At 32.0% G+C, this 19,346-nt stretch overlaps 1 protein-coding gene across 1 annotated transcript; it reads right to left on the bottom strand.

Annotated features, from left to right (window-relative positions):
• Positions 1–1,832: 1,832 nt before the first annotated feature.
• On the bottom strand, positions 1,833–19,124 carry LOC149949830 (ABC transporter G family member 20-like). Its single transcript, XM_090169514.1, has 6 exons — positions 19,005–19,124; positions 15,679–15,856; positions 4,600–4,718; positions 3,973–4,309; positions 3,823–3,909; positions 1,833–2,044 (listed from the first exon to the last, which is right to left on the bottom strand). The coding sequence occupies exons 1-6, from the start codon at positions 19,122–19,124 to the stop codon at positions 1,833–1,835; spliced, it is 1,053 nt and encodes a 350-aa protein (XP_090025640.1).
• Positions 19,125–19,346: the final 222 nt, after the last annotated feature.

The raw sequence follows: 19,346 nt of genomic DNA, 5'->3' as shown, positions 1-19,346 counted from the left end.
AAACTTAAATATTTCTAAAAATAATCTAAATAATTTCTAAGAATAATCTAAATAATTTCTAAGAATAATCTAAATAATTTCTAAGAATAATCTTAATAATTTCTAAGAATAATATTAATAATTTCTAATAATAATCTTAATAATTTTTAAGAATAATATTAATAAATTCTAAAAATAATCTTAATAATTTTTAAGAATAATATTAATAGTTTCTAAAAATAATCTTAATAATTTCTAAGAATAATCGTAATAATTTCTAAGAATAATCTTAATAATTTCTAAAAATAATCTAAATAATATCTAAGAGGTAACTTAAAAAATTCTAAAAATAATCTAAATAATTTCTAAGAATAATCTAAATAATTTCTAAGAATAATCTTAAACAAATCCTTAAAATTCATCTTAATAATTTCGAAGAATGATTTAAGTTAATTCTTAGAACGGTCTTTAGTTAATTCTAAGCAAGATCGAAATTTTTTAAGAACAATATAAATAATGCGTAAACATTATTTTTTAGTCAATATATAGGAGGGCATACAATTGAGCTAGGAACCGGGGCGACAATTGGGAAAAATCTCCTGGCGCCGCCCCTGAAAAAGACCCTAACGAAATTTTATTAAATGAAAATACACAAATTTTAATTTATAATAGTTTAATTATATTATTAGAATCAGTACAAAAAATTCTAAAATTACCAAAAACTAGGATTTTCTTATCAATGACCGAAATGGGAGAAGCCATGGAAATGGCAACTCATATATAATCATAATTAACTTTATTTAGTTTCACAAATGCTATACATTTCAGATTAATGGGGAAGTTATCATGTGTAGCGTGGATTTTAATGTTTTAAAGAATCCCCTTTAAAGTTGATTCTATAGGAGCTGTCTAGAGATTTGCCATAGAATTCCTCTAGAATTGCTTTAGAATCTTTTTTAGAGTTGCCATAGAATCCCATTTAGAGTTACGAATTCCTTTTAGAGTTTCTATAGAATCCCCCTTAGAGTTGCTGTAGAATCGTATTTAGATTTTCTATAGAATATCATATAGATTTGCTATAGAATCCCCTTTAGAGTTCCTATAGAATCCACTTCAGAATTCCTATATAATCTCTTTAAATTTGCTGTAGAATTATTTTTAGAGTTGCAGCTAAAGAATCCCTCTTAGATTTGCTATACATTCCCCTTTAGAGTAGCCAAAGAAATTACGTTAGAAAAGATATTACACTAAAATACCTTTTGAATTATCCTCCGAAAATTGACCCACAGTTCTAGAGATAAATAAAAAAATCTACACGTTTATATAAATTAGATTCGAAGACACTTCGTTACAGCCTTTCTAAAGGTTTTCTATAGAAAAGTTTCGTAAGTGATATTTATGTATACCCGTATACGAACTGTATAATAAGTCCTTATGATGATTTCTACTAGATGGTACCCGACTATGGTTTAGTAATATCTCTTGAATTAACTACTTTTATAATACTGCGAAAATAACAGTAAGAATAACAATTTTTTTAATAGGAATCACTGCAATTAAAAAATAAGAAACAATGGTTGTGAATTTAACAGCCATTACTATATGTCAAATTTACAGCATGTTATTTACAACAAATTTTTTAGGGGTAGTTTAACCCTAGCAAGAACCTTTCAAAACGTTTAAATTTCTTCGAAAGTCTAAATATCATCTCATTCTTTAAATATCCTAAATTACATAGAATGTTTTTGTCACTTTATGGCATAAAAATTAACGCGAACTGATTATTAAAACCCAATTTTTGTTCCGATTTAAAAATGCCAAATAATCCTAGCAATTAAGTTTCGATAGAACGATCATTTTTGATATCGGAAGAAAAGTAGCGCGACTACCAAGAAAAAGGTCGACCAAAGAACGACGCTCAGAAGTCCCATCTGAACTTGGAAATGGCCGAGTCCCCAGCCTCGAAGAAGGACGGAGCGCAGGCCTTCGTTGGTTTGAGTGATCGGTACCAAACGGGCGAACAGCCTCAAGGCCGTCGGCATTCCTTCTATCGGCCACATGAATCCTGAAATATATTAATACCAGAAATAAATGAACCGAAGTTATCGAAATTGCACTCAGAATCGGAGGGCGTTATCCCTATGAAAATGATGAGAAAATCGAGTAAAATAAAAGCTAATTTCCATCCCCGTCTTTTGACGCGATAAATTGCGTTTGGGAATTGTGGGTATAGCTATTTCTATGTGTAAAAAACGGTTTCATTAAAACAAAAACTTTTTTTTTCGGCCTAGGAGCGCGCAAAATTTCAAATTCGAGATTAAAATGTAACTTCATAAGGATAACGCCTCCAACATGCTTCGGTTCATTTCCTTTTGTTAATACCCAATAGGCGCTTCAATAAATACCTCTAACTAAATAAAATGGTCACTTGTTTATGTTAGTTTTATTTGTAAGGCTAAAGTTGATGGCGCACGTATTTTTTTTTTCAGGAGACGAGTGCGAAATCGCACGAGCACTTCTATAAATATTAAGCTTTCAAATACATAACGCTTTCACAAGTATGTATCTGTATTACTATTTCTAGGCAAATAGTTGAACAGGTTTATTTAAGCTTCTATTAAACTCACATTAATTGTTATTTGGGTGAAGTATTCCCTCATTTAGATGTAAGCATTCTTTAAATGAAAAACATATTATATCTGGTTATATTCGAAATCTAGCTCAAAATCACTCCACCGACCCATGCAATATACAAATACATCAGAAGTTTCATTTAAACCAAGGAATACCTCTGCGTGTGTTGCCATACCAGAGTGATTGAGAAAAATCATATCACCTCGGGTAGGAATCGAAACTACGACCTTTGGGTTACCGTCCCAACGCCACTACCATTGGACTACGTAATAACAAAAATTAATTTTCATTATACAAATACATCCCTGTGATAAAACAAAAATAACCCCAGCTCAGCCTAGTTTTGTTTTGTTATTTATTTTAAGATCACCATCATCTATTTAGCTCATTAATAAGTGTTATTGATATTATTCTTGTATCATATTAATTCAATTAATTTTAAATTATTGCATTGTTACAATTTCCCGGTGAACATTCCTCGGGTTTGTTGCTTTAAATAGTTTTGGTGATTAAAAAACGAATATTTAATGATTGATTATCCAGTTTCTTTATTTTTGGGATTTGCTTTAATACGTTATAACTAATTAAATATTAAATAAAAGAATAAAAAATATTCTAGATACTTTGCAAAAATAAGAGGCCTCTACTGTAACAATAACTTAAAATGCAATAGTTTTTCTACGACACAAACATAAATATCAAGAATGTTTTTAGTTTAACATAATAAAAGGGGTGAAGTGAAAACGCCACTCTCGTGTATTTCAATCGCGTTAAAAGTAAGCAATGAGATTTGATTGGCGTTTAAAGGAAGGATCAATTGAAAAAAAACCGCCCAAAATCTTCTCAAGAGTTAAAATCAAGTACGCAAAATTTGTTAAGTTTCGACCACTCGATTTGCCCGCATGAAAATAAATCTTATAGTTGTAACTAATAACCCTATAAGATACGCACTGACTTGCAAACCATCTGTTCCCAGAAACCTTCTTAATTTTAAAATAAATCATTGTTTATTTTTATTATACATTATATTATAATATACATTTGTATTTTATGCAACATTTATGAATCGTAAATTAAAGGGTCATTAATTAAACACCACTCTCTCCTCATCCACCTTTAAACATTACATTATATGCATTCTTCGTTAGTGGACGTAACGCGAAATTAAATTGGCTAGTGGAACCCTTAAATACGGCTTTTATCACTCACCACTGAGAATTAAAGTTGGGAGGAACGCCCCTATTCCAGCGAGAATCCCGCCATTCGTAGTTGTAGCAATAGCCGATATGAAAAGCCCTGTAAAACAGATACATCAGCAAATTATACCGCGAATACAAGGCCTTCACCTCGAGTGCTGACCGAACATGATTCCGCAGAAGCCTTGAAGAAACAAATGCGTCACGACTAAGATCAGGCTTCCTTTGAGAACTGTGTCGAATAGGGAAAACTGAGTCCCCAGCATGATGACCACTTGAATGGCGACGACGATCAGGTTGGTCAGCAGTTGAGCTACGAATACTTGAGTCTTGCTAACTTGGCACACTTGGAATCTGTCCAATACCCCGCCGTGTTTCTCCATCAGTAACGTGATCCCTGTTAAGGCCATGGACAAAAAGTGTACAAAAACCAGCAAGACCGAAGAAGTCATGTAATCTATGAATTCACTGTCTTCACTTCCGTAGATCGTCTCCCGAAACTGATTTAAGTGTAAGATTTAAAACAATTCGTTAAGTTTGATATCAGCTCGATAGGATAAGGAACGTAGGATTCCAAATAGAAAGATAAGTAACGAGTCGTAAATGTAGTTTTTGAAAAATATTCCGCAGAACTATGGCGAACCTCTAAAACGGATCTGTTTTGTTTCCAATACCGCCAGCGATGGAATTCGTACTTTACAGAATCAAAATATTATTTGTCTCCCTCGCTACTAATCCTGTTATAAAGGATCCTTGTTTAAGAGATAAATAGTAGTTTATGTTATCGTACCGAAAGAGGCGCAGTAGCGATCAAAGGTGAAGCATCATAATAGTTCTTAATGAACTCCATTTGAAAGTTTTGATATGACTTCAAAGTCATGTAGAACAATTGCAAAGTGATTATCTGATCTGAAAAAAGACAAACACGTCAGAAATATATATTACATAGCAAATAAAACTTCCAATTGAGGCCCGGAAAGAAGTATATTTTTCAGTTTATAATAGTGCAACTGTATTGAAAATTGACAGAAAGGTTTCTAGTACATAGCTAAGTTCATATACAGGCGGTTTTGCTTTGCTCCATAAGTCAATATAATTGCTAGAATATTGAAATTTCTATCGTTTTGATCTATTTCTAAAAATTTAAAAAAAAATTATATTTCACCACTCAATTTGCCAAAGACAAAGTTGTAGAGCGTCATCGAGAAACTACTTATAACGTTAGATCGATGAAAGAAAACCAATTTTTAACTGAAAAAATCTTTAATTTCTATGCGGTGGCATACTTTTAATAAGAATTTATCAGAGTAGGGTGTCTTAACCCATATTTTAAACGTTGCCCTGTATTAGGGAGAGGGCAGATGAAATCTAACCAGGGTTTGAGATATTTTTGCAAAACAGCATGCAAATATGAGACCATCAGTAAGTACATTATTGCGACCGGTTAATGATTTCGAGCGTTATAGTATTGCGCAACCTAGGTGTCGTGTTTTTGGGAAAACGTGATTTTGACTTTCAGAACATTGTACTTGCATACTTGGCTGCATACTACTCTCAGTTATTTATCCGCAACTTTTGGTCACCGACGAATTTTCAATTTCAATCATCAAAATAATCATCAGGATAGGAAAACCCTCACTGGGCAATTTCAGACCGTCCCCAAGTGCAGTTTGACTCTTTGGAAATCGCCTTATTCGTACAGTGTTTTTACCTCGAATTCCAGGGCTGTGCGAGTACTGGAACATCATCGATTATTTTTTTGAGGTTGAGTACTTGAACTCGACCACGAATGAGGAATTGGAAAATACTCGTCAATTATCGAGTATCAAAACATTGCATAGTCGGGTACTTGATAACTCGAATAAGTTGATCTAAGTACAAAGAGGAGTTTTTGCATCTATTTGGGGTGGCGACAATAAACGGTACCTACAAGACGTACAAACAACAAATGCTTTGAAGGACCTTGGAGATGGATCACTGTTTTTCTCCAACAAATGTTATTAAGTTTTGATTTTGGTTTGGAGTGTCACTTTGATGTCTCTTCACAACTTTTGATGTCGGGCGGCGTTAGGACTCAGGAGTCTTAACTTCCGTAGCAATATACGGACAGATGTTTATTGTATTGTTATTTTACTATAAATTACTATTTATTTAAAAATATATATATAGGGATTTAAAAAGCATTTTAATATCGTATACTGGCTGACGAAGGCCCACGGTCCGAAAGCTCACAATTTATTTTAAATTTTGATATTAAAATTCCTTGTAAAATCCATGAAGTAGCAGTCCTTTTATATAATTTTTAAATAAATTGTAAATTACCATGGATATAAAGATTAACATTTATAATTAAGGATCTAAAGATTAACATTTATAATTAAGGATCTAAAGATTAACATTTATAATTAAGGATCTAAAGATTAACATTTATAATTAAGGATCTAAAGATTAACATTTATAATTAAGGATCTAAAGATTAACATTTATAATTAAGGATCTAAAGATTAACATTTATAATTAAGGATCTAAAGATTAACATTTATAATTAAGGATCTAAAGATTAACATTTATAATTAAGGATCTAAAGATTAACATTTATAATTAAGGATCTAAAGATTAACATTTATAATTAAGGATCTAAAGATTAACATTTATAATTAAGGATCTAAAGATTAACATTTATAATTAAGGATCTAAAGATTAACATTTATAATTAATTACTTTAATTAGGTCAGTAGCCTAGTATACTAGTCCTTTATATCCAACTAGCCATTATAAGGATACCAAAGTTGTGGAAACTGTGGTTCATTTAAATTAATGGAATCTTTTTCAACATTCAAAGTTAGTTTATACTTATTTTTAATTTAATTTCCTAATTGCTTGATTAAAACCAGCTCCTTATCAAGTACTCGATAACACAACTCGTTAAAAATATTACTCGAGGGTTTTTCTCAATTACTTCACTCGAATAAGAGAAAATGCCCCCTTAATCAAGGATTCAATTACTCGACTCGACTTCCATATTACTCGACTCGAATACTCGATGAAAAAAATTTCGTAATGGATACCTGACTCGATTGCCTAAACCACTACTCGCACAGCCCAAACGAATTCTCAACAGTCAGAACTACTTGCAATTCTTACTGAACAAATTTGTAGAAGAAAGCGATGACGTTCATTTCAACAAGACGGTACCCCGCCTCATTATCAAAGAGGCCCGAACAATTCCCTAAATCGCGAGTTGCCTGAGCGTTGATAAATTTATTAACTTCTGATAAATGTAAATGTTGATAAATTTATTAACTTCTGATAAATGTAAATGTTGATAAATTTATTAACTTCTGATAAATGTAAATGTTGATAAATTTATTAACTTCTGATAAATGTAAATGTTGATAAATTTATAAACTTCTGATAAATGTAAATGCTGATAAATGTAAATGTTGATAAATTTATTAACTTCTGATAAATGTAAATGTTGATAAATTTATTAACTTCTGATAAATGTAAATGTTGATAAATTTATTAACTTCTGATAAATGTAAATGTTGACAAATTTATTAACTTCTGATAAATGTAAATGTTGATAAATTTATTAACTTCTGATAAATGTAAATGTTGATAAATTTATTAACTTCTGATAAATGTAAATGTTGATAAATTTATTAACTTCTGATAAATGTAAATGTTGATAAATTTATAAACTTCTGATAAATGTAAATGCTGATAAATGTAAATGTTGATAAATTTATTAACTTCTGATAAATGTAAATGTTGATAAATTTATTAACTTCTGATAAATGTAAATGTTGATAAATTTATTAACTTCTGATAAATGTAAATGTTGACAAATTTATTAACTTCTGATAAATGTAAATGTTGATAAATTTATAAACTTCTGATAAATGTAAATGTTGATAAATTTATTAACTTCTGATCAATGTAAATGTTGATAAATTTATTAACTTCTGATAAATGTAAATGTTGATAAATTTATTAACTTCTGATAAATGTAAATGTTGATAAATTTATTAACTTCTGATAAATGTAAATGTTGATAAATTTATTAACTTCTGATAAATGTAAATGTTGACAAATTTATTAACTTCTGATAAATGTAAATGTTGATAAATTTATAAACTTCTGATAAATGTAAATGTTGATAAATTTATTAACTTCTGATCAATGTAAATGTTGATAAATTTATTAACTTCTGATAAATGTAAATGTTGATAAATTTATTAACTTCTGATAAATGTAAATGTTGATAAATTTATTAACTTCTGATAAATGTAAATGTTGATAAATTTATTAACTTCTGATAAATGTAAATGTTGATAAATTTATAAACTTCTGATAAATGTAAATGCTGATAAATGTAAATGTTGATAAATTTATTAACTTCTGATAAATGTAAATGTTGATAAATTTATTAACTTCTGATAAATGTAAATGTTGATAAATTTATTAACTTCTGATAAATGTAAATGTTGACAAATTTATTAACTTCTGATAAATGTAAATGTTGATAAATTTATTAACTTCTGATAAATGTAAATGTTGATAAATTTATTAACTTCTGATAAATGTAAATGTTGATAAATTTATTAACTTCTGATAAATGTAAATGTTGATAAATTTATAAACTTCTGATAAATGTAAATGCTGATAAATGTAAATGTTGATAAATTTATTAACTTCTGATAAATGTAAATGTTGATAAATTTATTAACTTCTGATAAATGTAAATGTTGATAAATTTATTAACTTCTGATAAATGTAAATGTTGACAAATTTATTAACTTCTGATAAATGTAAATGTTGATAAATTTATTAACTTCTGATAAATGTAAATGTTGATAAATTTATTAACTTCTGATAAATGTAAATGTTGATAAATTTATTAACTTCTGATAAATGTAAATGTTGATAAATTTATTAACTTCTGATAAATGTAAATGTTGATAAATTTATTAACTTCTGATAAATGTAAATGTTGATAAATTTATTAACTTCTGATAAATGTAAATGTTGATAAATTTATTAACTTCTGATAAATGTAAATGTTGATAAATTTATTAACTTCTGATAAATGTAAATGCTGATAAATGTAAATGTTGATAAATTTATTAACTTCTGATAAATGTAAATGTTGATAAATTTATTAACTTCTGATAAATGTAAATGTTGATAAATTTATTAACTTCTGATAAATGTAAATGTTGATAAATTTATTAACTTCTGATAAATGTAAATGTTGATAAATTTATTAACTTCTGATAAATGTAAATGTTGATAAATTTATTAACTTCTGATAAATGTAAATGTTGATAAATTTATTAACTTCTGATAAATGTAAATGTTGATAAATTTATTAACTTCTGATAAATGTAAATGTTGACAAATTTATTAACTTCTGATAAATGTAAATGTTGATAAATTTATTAACTTCTGATAAATGTAAATGTTGATAAATTTATTAACTTCTGACAAATGTAAATGTTGATAAATTTATTAACTTCTGATAAATGTAAATGTTGATAAATTTATTAACTTCTGATAAATGTAAATGTTGATAAATTTATTAACTTCTGACAAATGTAAATGTTGATAAATTTATTAACTTCTGATAAATGTAAATGTTGATAAATTTATTAACTTCTGATAAATGTAAATGTTGATAAATTTATTAACTTCTGACAAATGTAAATGTTGATAAATTTATTAACTTCTGATAAATGTAAATGTTGATAAATTTATTAACTTCTGATAAATGTAAATGTTGATAATTTATTAACTTCTGATAAATGTAAATGTTGATAATTTATTAACTTCTGATAAATGTCAATGTTGATAATTTATTAACTTCTGATAAATGTAAATGTTGTTGGATCTGCAGAAACGGTGCCGTTCATTGGCAACCAAGGTCCCCAGATCTTACGCCACTGGATTTTTTCCTTCAAGGATTTGTCGAAGAAAGGGCTTACCCAATTCCGCTTCAAAGCCAAGAGGAACTTCGTCAATGAATTATAAATGCTTGTCGTGAACAAGCGCCATAAATGATTGAACGTACGTTTGATAAATTGATTGTTTGAGCTCAAGCCTGTGTGGCAGCCGATGGGCAGATAATTGAAAAAGATTATATAATTAGCGAATAAGTAGATAAGTCCATTATGATAAGGGATAATAAAGCTAAACCCTACAAATTTTAAGAAATTTAAAAACTTACTAATAGCTCGTACCGATAGGTCTTCGAGCGAACAAAAAGACGCGAAACTCGGACCAAATAGATCTTCGAGTGAAAAACTGAATTTAACTTAACAGATAATTGAAAGATTGTTGTAACATGAAGTAAAAAATTGTAAATGAACGATTTTCCAATAAACAATAAAATTAAATATTATTGCCAGTTTCTTCAATTATAACATGAATTTACTTTCCAGCACCAATTCTAAAGGAAGATTTGTTTTAAGAAAAATAAAACCACGAAACCAATAAAAATACAAAAATTATTTTTGTAAAAAAAAACTAAGTGACTACCGAAAAAGGAGATTGAAAGAATGATTTAACCAATCATAGTAAACATGTGAATCGAAGAGAATTTAAAGTGTATTTTGGCTTGCCCACCTTGTCAATTTTTTAAGTCGTGCTTTTCAATGAAACGGTTCTCTTTTTTCAACGAACTAAAGATATTCGTACGTTTTCGATGACGCTCTACAGCTTTCTCATTGGCAAAATTTACCTAGCACCTAGTATATTGAAAAATAGTATTTTGAAAATTGTGAAAAATCTTCAGAGATTGATGAGTTTTCAGAAAACCATGTCCCCCAGTATTAGTTACTTACCATAAAAATAAAAATTTTATAGCGATTATATTTGAAAAACACCCTCTATTTCAAAAGTATAATTCGAATATGTTTATTCTATATCAATGTTAATTTATTGTCCGTATTTCAAAATTTTGAGAATAGCTACATGAGACTAAAATTAAAGCAAGTTGAGATAAGTGACTTTTGAATAAAATTCAAAATAAGAATCCTCAACTGTCTTTACATTAAACTAATAACTTAATTTTTACGTTTGAAACTCCTTGTTTTTATTTTTTGTTATTATTTTACCTTAGTAATTAATCGAGAGATTTAAAACAAAATTAAATTTTTTCTTAAAAATGGGTTATAAGAATTGCTTGACTTTGGCTCTCAGGTAGCGAAAATAGATGACTGTGATATCTTTAACGATAATAGCTTGTATAGGGAACTGTCGGCTCGCGTGGCGTGAAGGGCTTGCCACCACCCTCCTACGCATTGTAACCCGGCCACTTGTTTAAAGGCATTATAAGTCGCTAGATGACTTGGGCCTAGTGCTCGGAATTCGTGTAATTTTTACCCATTAGATAAGGTCTATTTTAATATTCATGGGTTTATCCATTTTGAAGAAAATAGACATTCTTATTATCTACCAATTCAGATAAAACGAAAACGATATCAAAACGTGTAATTTTATACGTTTAACCTTTGGCCCCTCTTATCTATAAAACGTTCAAATAATATAAATAAAGTGTGGAGTATGTTCACAGTTCCGTTATCCATGGATAAATCTAAATGAACATCGACTAAGCTTATCTGATTAGGAAGTCTATCTTAAAAAAAATATTACTCGTTGGATAAATTATCCAATAAATAAAGTAGACATATCCTTTCAGTTTCAAACAAAAAAACTTTATCTAATTCGTTTCGTAATGTGTACTTTGTTTTTTCAAATGAATATTGAATCGGTTAATCTATTGGTTTTATCCGATTATTTGTTACGGAGGCGGTCACGTAGTTTGGAAGAATTCACTCGTAAACTCAACTCCGAAACGGACGGTTTGGTTTCTTTTCGCAAACGGAACCATGGCAGGCACTTCTAGACTGCGAAGAGACGTGTGGAAACATAAAGTGTCGCTTAGATCGTCCGAAGAAGGTAGTTCAAAATACAAAGTGGCTCAATGCCTCTACTGCGCGGATTAAGTAAAAGTAAAATTATACAATTCATATGAGAATGGTATACATCGCTCTGTACTGAGACCATGGACTTATTAAAGTGCTTCGTACAGGGACAACCAGCTATAATGATATCGCAATGGCCGATATCCATGTTGAACTCTCAAAGATGGTTATTAAATACAACAGTGGCGTAGCAAAAGGGTGGCCTGGGCGGAAAATGTCGGGGTCTATTGGGTCGTATCTACGTATATGGGCCCAAAAGAAATATTTGCCACGGGCAAATCTAATCAGTGCTACGCCACTGAAATAGAACCTCTTTTTGAGCCCTTCCTTCAAAAATTTTATTTGTTTAAAACGCCACAAAAGGAAACGTGCCTAGTTTCACTTTCGCTATTTTCTATATTCACCGCCAGAACTTGCATTTTAACAATCAGCCGACGAAAGTGTTTGGAAACGGTGTCACTGTTCCTGTGCGAAATAATATATTTTTAAACGCTGACGTTTAGTAATCACAACATATACGCTCGGGTCCCCCATCGCTAGTTATTCATGATTTTCCGAAATGAGTTTCGGAATATTAGTTAGTGCGGGTTGATAGTACGTGCGCAGGTATCGGCTTAGGTCTTCAATTTTTACCAAAACAGTGGGTGCGGACAGGTTCCTTACAAACATAAATGGACATGTTCCGGTGTACGGTACTAGGCCCACGGGCTGTTTTCAATGCGGGCCGGAACCCTACAAACTCAGACTGGCATGTCAAGGGAATGGATGGGATCCCGACTACGGCTTGGGCTCTATTTCGGGCCGCTTATATCGGGCGCAAAGCTGTAAAATGACCTTAGACATTACGGTGGGGAGATATTGTATTAACCTTGCTTAAAATATTTTTTAGTTATTAAATAGAAGCTGATGCCTCAATCCAGTGGCGTTGCGAATGTTTCTGGCGTCCGGGACAAATAGCTTGAATGGCGCCATTTTTGCGTTAAAAATTCTTAAAATGCAACTTTGTTCGTTGAGAAAAAGGTCAAACAGTTTTTGGTGCCATAACTTGGGCACTGGCTGTCTCGCGTACCTTTTGAATAAAAGGAAAATTGGGCATCAACCGACATAAATTCCATGCTAAACAGACCAAACACTTCACAAATAGAGCATAGCTCTACTTCAAGTAGGACTTGCGAACTTAAAATGCATTTCTTCTCTGGTTTTAAAATTTCTGCTTATGCTCAGTCTTATTGGCTTGATATTTTCTAAAGCAACACTCGTAAAGTCAATTTTCAAAGTTTAGCTGAGGTAGCCCACGTGAAGATTGTGTTTCGAAATATAGCCAGTTCTAACTGATCTTTTCATATAATCAAAGATATATAGTTCATTCACTATTGACAATGGTTTGTAAAAAACCGTGAAATGAGTTGGATTTGAATCTAAAATTAACCAATTATAGCTAAAGAACTAGGTTAGAAGATTTGCCAGATAAACCTTTTTGAGCCTCCCTGACTCGTGTAAAATCCGTCCAAACCTTTTGCTTCTATATACACAAAAGTAAATAATCACATAATTAGTATTTTATAGCAGTGTCTATAGTAGCAGCTACGCAGTAACTTTATTATTCTTATTATACTTAAAATGGCATTCTCGCTCAAAGCCCACGGCTCACGAATAAACCCCAAAGAATACAGGCAAAACGTTTTAAACTGTGAAGTGTCACGGTGTATGTTTCCAAAGTGTTGGTGGTCACGTGTGGGCTTAGGCCCATTGAAATCTGCCTCGAGACGAGAGTCGAGCGGTGTAAATTAATTTCTTCAATAAGAAGAGTGACAAATATAATTAACTTTTGATAAGACTTTCCTAAGTGGTAATATATTGAGAAAACCTAAATACCTTTTTTTAACTAAGCAAAGCACGTCATATTATATAGCGAGGGAGCAAAATCGGGCTTTAGCACTGGGAAATTCAAATATCACATTCGAAAGAAGCATCTGGAACACTTCAATGATCCTAAATCAACAGAAGTAAGTATTAACTTGATAGTGGTCAACGACAAGTGGCGAGGGAAAGAATTGTACAATGATTTAATCACTTAAAAAACCTGACTTCACGATTGCCTACATGTAGTGGCGTAGCTACGGTATAGAGACGAGTCGGGCCCCCAATTGAATCGGTCTTTTTATACCCGACCCGGCCCTCCCCGAGTCCGCTTTGGAATCCTACCCTTAAGAAGTCATTTTTAAGACTCATTTCCCCTCCGTCAAAACGTGTTCCGTTCCGTCCTCAACCATTAACATAAGTTAATGATACCTCTAAGTAGACAAATAAGCCTTTTCAAGGTGGAATATTTGTCCAGAAAATGTGATGTCAAATGTTGTCTCTCCGATTCCCGCGAAAATGAAAGATTTGAAAAATATCTCGGACCCAGCGCCGCTGTGCGGTCGAGAATGAAACTATATTGGGCTGAGATAAATAAACCAATTGCAAAAAAAAACGTTCTTTTGCCTCTGTGGGGGGAACGAATTTTCTAAGGGAATACCGAAATTTATCTCTTTTGGGGAAGTTCAAGCTAGCTTTGCACCAAACGGGATTAAAGAAACGTCAGCTTCGGAAGTTCCAAGTGCATGTTAAGGCTACTTTGATACGCAGTACGGAGAGACATAGGTCGATTTGGACAAGCATATCCGCCATAGGCAGCATAGCCATTGGTCTACTTAGAGGTATCATTAACTTATGCCATTAACCATAGACGAGTGCGGGTGAGACGACGGGTCACGGACCAGACTACGTGTTTACGTCGGGGTAGTCAATCTTCGCTTCACATGAGAAATAAAACTCACCCAATGACTCTCGAAATTAACTTATTGAAAAAGTTTAAGAGCAATTAAATTTCAAAAGTTACAATTCCCCATACCCCAAAATTATGTCTCTTATCCAAGGACCTACAATTTATTTTTCGCGTCATACTTTTAAATTAGCCAAATCTGGCGGGAACATTTTGCAACTGGCAACTTGAATCGAAAAATGTAAGAATGAGACCTTTGTTCTTTATCCGCGGATAATCTTGCAATGAAGTAAACATAATTTAATAGATAGTAACTTAAAAAAGGTACAAAACTGTATGTTCAATAGATAAAAAAATATGAATAAATAATAAAATAGACTTATCTGATAGATAAGTTATTTTTCAGTTTGGAATTGTTTTTGGTTAAAAAAAAATATTTATACGCCACGTTCTTTATACGTAAATACGTATCTGTGGATAACCCCCCGTAGTCATTTTATCCATTCCTAAAATGTTATGACCTCTCATCTAAACGAATAAATTGGATACTATCTGTTTCGACAATGGATAAAGCGTTTATCCGTTATTCATTTGTTTGATAATCCAAAGTTAAAGGTAGGTGCACTTTATTCATGGATGCTTATCCAATAAACAAATTATCGAAATTTATACGGTTTATCTATATTCATCTTGTTCGTAATTCCGAGCACTAATTGGGCCTATTGTGGTGCCTTGGGTATTAGCTTAGCTTATGATTATTTTTCAACGACATTTAATAATAAATAATATTCTGACAAACATTAATATGGTTGTCGTTTTGTATCTCTTAATTGCTTTCAATCTGAAAACAAAACGGACATTTAAAGATAATACTATCTTGCCTATAAAGCCATAAGAAGGAGACCGTTAAATTTATTAGAATAAAAACGAGGTTCTTCATCTGAATATGCCTTCGAGGTGGCCGGGTACAAAATTAAATATAAATTTAAAAGCGATTAATACACACGCGTGTTATATCAAACGACCGTGACCAGAATTACGTGACCCGCCATTCGCTAGTTTCCCGGTACGTATTTTTAATTATGGAAAGTGTTTTCTTTTTGATAATACTTACTAGTGGTATCGGCGTGTAGATAAATGTTGGAGCACTTTATGATAGCATCATTGACGAAGGATCCCAGTTCAACACGATTACGAAAGCAAATGGTGAAGTCTTCGGGAATATGCAGCACCATCTTACTGTGGCCTGTTTTTACGGAATCGACGGCACTTGACATATTTGGGTAATTATACTGAAACGAAATATCGAAGAATTAATTTGTATTGAACACTAATAAAACATCTTTTTTAAATAACCTTTCCATAATCTTAATTTTCCACACGTGTATAACTGTCATCAATTTAAAACTTTATAATATTAGCTGCGTTCAACAACCTTCTGATTAATTTCCGATTATTTATCAGAAACACAGTAACAGTTGTTGGACGATTTTTGCTTCTTCCGGTTCGGAAAGCTATCAAATTAACCTGTTCTACGAGTAGGTTTTTCTGATATGTATCATAAAGGTCACACGAACGTAGAAAATATCTGTTTGCCGCCATTTTGTTTGATTTAATTTAAACAGGTTTTGAGCGTTTTTGCGTTCAAAAATTATTTACGCCCCGATAGGCCTAACCAATCGGACCCAACGGTAAAGCAATCAGAAGTATCAGATTATTTTACGATTTTAGTTGTTGAACAGAGCCATGTTTGATATTTATGTTTCTGAAAATCAAAACAATATTGAAGCAAAAAATGGCGGCTCCAGCATAGAACCTCAACGACTTCAAGTGCATTGAAGTGATAAGATCAAATTTAGCAATTCAACGATTAATAAAATAAAATGTTCGTTTATTAAAAACAGACGATTCAATAAAACTATCTTCAGAGCCAAGTCGGGATCACCGAATCAATGAAACTATTTCGTTTGTTTGTTTACCAGATTCTGGCTCGGGAAATAATCAAATGCAATCGATACTCGAATCATACCAAGTAAATTGTGTTCGACTTTAGAAATTTTTAAAAGTGCCAAAAACAACTCGATGGCGAAAAGAAATCTCCGTCAGGCCTAATACAAGATTTTCCCGTCGACGCAAAAAAATTACATTTAGGCCTATAGTGGGGTTTCCACTAGCCCGCGTCATAGTGCCTTTTATTAACGCTCGTCATAATGTTTGTACGCCCGAAAATTGAGTTATGCGCTGCTGCGGACGCTAGTGGAAACCAACGCACATCGTCGCAGAATTTTGGTCCTGTGAAAAACCAGCCTTACACAAGACCATCTAGAAATCCACTTGAGGTTATATGTATTAATAAATAATAACCATTTAAAAATAAAGCAAAGATAGCTAACTCTAATAATGTTTGTCAACGTATTTTGTATTCAATGTATAGTATTATTCAACGAAATATAACCACTAACTAGTTTTTTGCGCCGGTGTATATTATAACATATCATTTACGAGAAAAGTATACATATAATTAATTAAAATGAATCAGAAACCTTCGCAAGGCTGGAGGTGAAATTACCACCAAGTCGAGATATGTAGACCACATCACGGCTCCACAACTAACTTTAAAAAACACTTTTGGGATGTAAGAGTTTTAAAAAGTGTATGATAAATTTATAGAAATTAGTTTAATAAGCTTCATTTGTTCAGAAGCAGCGGCATCAAGGCACATGTCTCGTTGAAGTTTTGATCTATTTCTATTGAAGTCCGTTCCGTAGAAATACATAACGAAATCTTCCGAAACTACAATTTGTTACCTATAAAGAACTTTTCAAATCTCTCTTGATCGATCGAATCTTTCTTCCAAACAACAAATTAATTGGTCAATTGCTTCAAAATATTATGTTCTGTGAAATTTTTTCGGTTTTAAGGTTAAGTCTTCTTCCCCAGTGTTAAATGGTTTTGATAACTTCCTGCGGCATGAGCCCGCTTGATGCGTTTTGTTTTATAGAAGTTCATGTCGGTTATATTTCCCAAAAAGTATTTTAGAATAATATCGATCTTCGATTGTGTCTTTATAGTTAAAATTAAATTTTTGTAATTCTGCATTTAAATTTTGACATGTTTCAAAATTGTTCGGATGGTTTTAGAACAAAACATAAATTTAAACTTTTTAATTTGTTAAATAACTGGAAGCCTTAATACTAGCATTTCTACTTTGCTTTAGAAATGTTTTAAGGAATTGTACAAGAATTGAGTAGCCTTATACCCTGTTCTTTCAAAGACGCGACTCTAACGCACCATAAAAACTTGTTGAGGTTAACGGTAATAATTAGTGTAGGGAGCTGTTGGCTCGATCGCGTGGCATGCAGGGCTTGCCACCACCCTCCTACGCATTGTAACCGGGCCACCTGAATTAGAGGTCGGGGATGGTTAACTTTTATTCAATAGATAAAGCTCTCAAAATTATTCGAAAAATGTTTTGATCAAGTAATTAATTAATTTTTTGATAAATTTGCAAAATTAATCGGAAAAACGACGTTTTTTTCGATAAAAAGCTCAAATTTTCCGAATAATACATGTTTTTTAATCATTTTCCGAAATATTAACCGGTAATTTTCTTTGTTTACATTTTATCATGGATAATGATTAACCGTCCCCGACCTCTAACCTGAATTAAAGGCTTCAAAAGTCGCTTGATGACTTAGGCCTAAGGTGGTGCCTTGGGTATTAGCCTGGCTGATTATTATTAGCCTAGCTGACCATCTTGTTGGACTAAAGGAGCGCAATTTCCTTTTCGGATCGAGAATATTCTAAAACACCGAAATTCGTTTCGAAGATTCTTTCACAAAATTAATCAAATCTTTGGCAACACCAGGAAATTAAATAAATGTGTGTTTTTTCAAGAGTGTCTTTTAACACTAACTCTTGATTAAGATTAGGCACGTAAGAAAGGATGTATAAAGCTCCTGTTTAATGGCCACTGAAATTGTTTGCGCCATCATAGCACTGGCCACGACCGTTTGTAATGGAGATTCCACACTAATTAATACATACTTAAGTATCGAAAAAATTCAGAATGGCGTGTTGTACTCGTTAATGTTGAAATCGTGAACAAAACACAAACACAAAAAGCCAATTGATTTCTACTGATACTTTAATAAATAACTTAAATGGAGAATACTAACCTAAGGCTAAGGATTGTAATCTTCTGACGATTACGTCGTCTAAAAATCCCTGTTTTATCCAAAATAAGTGAAGTCCTGTTTTTATCTTAAAGGTATTTCAATACAGAGACGTGGTTTTGTGAACGTGTGCTAGAGTCGCAGTGAATGTATTTTTAAAAACGCATTTGAAAAACGAACTACCCTCGAAAAGCTCTGCCCTGTGACGTCAGATCAACAAAATATATTTCCGTTTTATTTGACCGAAATATCTTTGACCACTGACCTGAATGATTTTTTTGGATCGTAGATGCCTGAGAAACTCTAGACTGAGATCGTGCGGGTCTTCATCATTGACCACCGCCACCGGCAGATCGAAGACGTTTCTCCCGATGCATTGTCCCATCAACAATATGATCAAGAACGGAAGCAGAAATAAAAGCAATAACAAGAAAACATTCCTCCGCAGCACTTTGAGGTTTTTCGATATTAAGGACGGAATTACTGTTGTCACGATTAATTTCATATTTGTCGTTGAATTCATATTGGCACTGTGTACGTTAGGCTCCAACGTACTCTGCGAAACGTTTATTTCCTCATTGAGTGTTTTATCCTCACGGCCAACCTG

Source organism: Leiobunum rupestre, chromosome 3 (assembly GCF_980474605.1).
Source record: "Leiobunum rupestre chromosome 3, qqLeiRupe1.1.hap1, whole genome shotgun sequence".
NCBI lineage: Eukaryota > Metazoa > Arthropoda > Arachnida > Opiliones > Sclerosomatidae > Leiobunum > Leiobunum rupestre.
This window is presented reverse-complemented; position numbering and strand designations above follow the sequence as displayed.

Bases quoted from the DNA above. Each gene is read 5' to 3' on its own strand.
- LOC149949830 (XM_090169514.1), bottom strand. From the start codon at position 19,124: ATGGGACAATGCATCGGGAGAAACGTCTTCGATCTGCCGGTGGCGGTG. The intron at 15,857-19,004 runs GTCAGTGGTCAA...ATTTCGTTTCAG, and splicing joins GATCCAAAAAAATCATTCAG to TATAATTACCCAAATATGTC. The intron at 2,045-3,822 runs GTGAGTGATAAA...AATATATTTCAG, and splicing joins CCCAACTTTAATTCTCAGTG to GATTCATGTGGCCGATAGAA.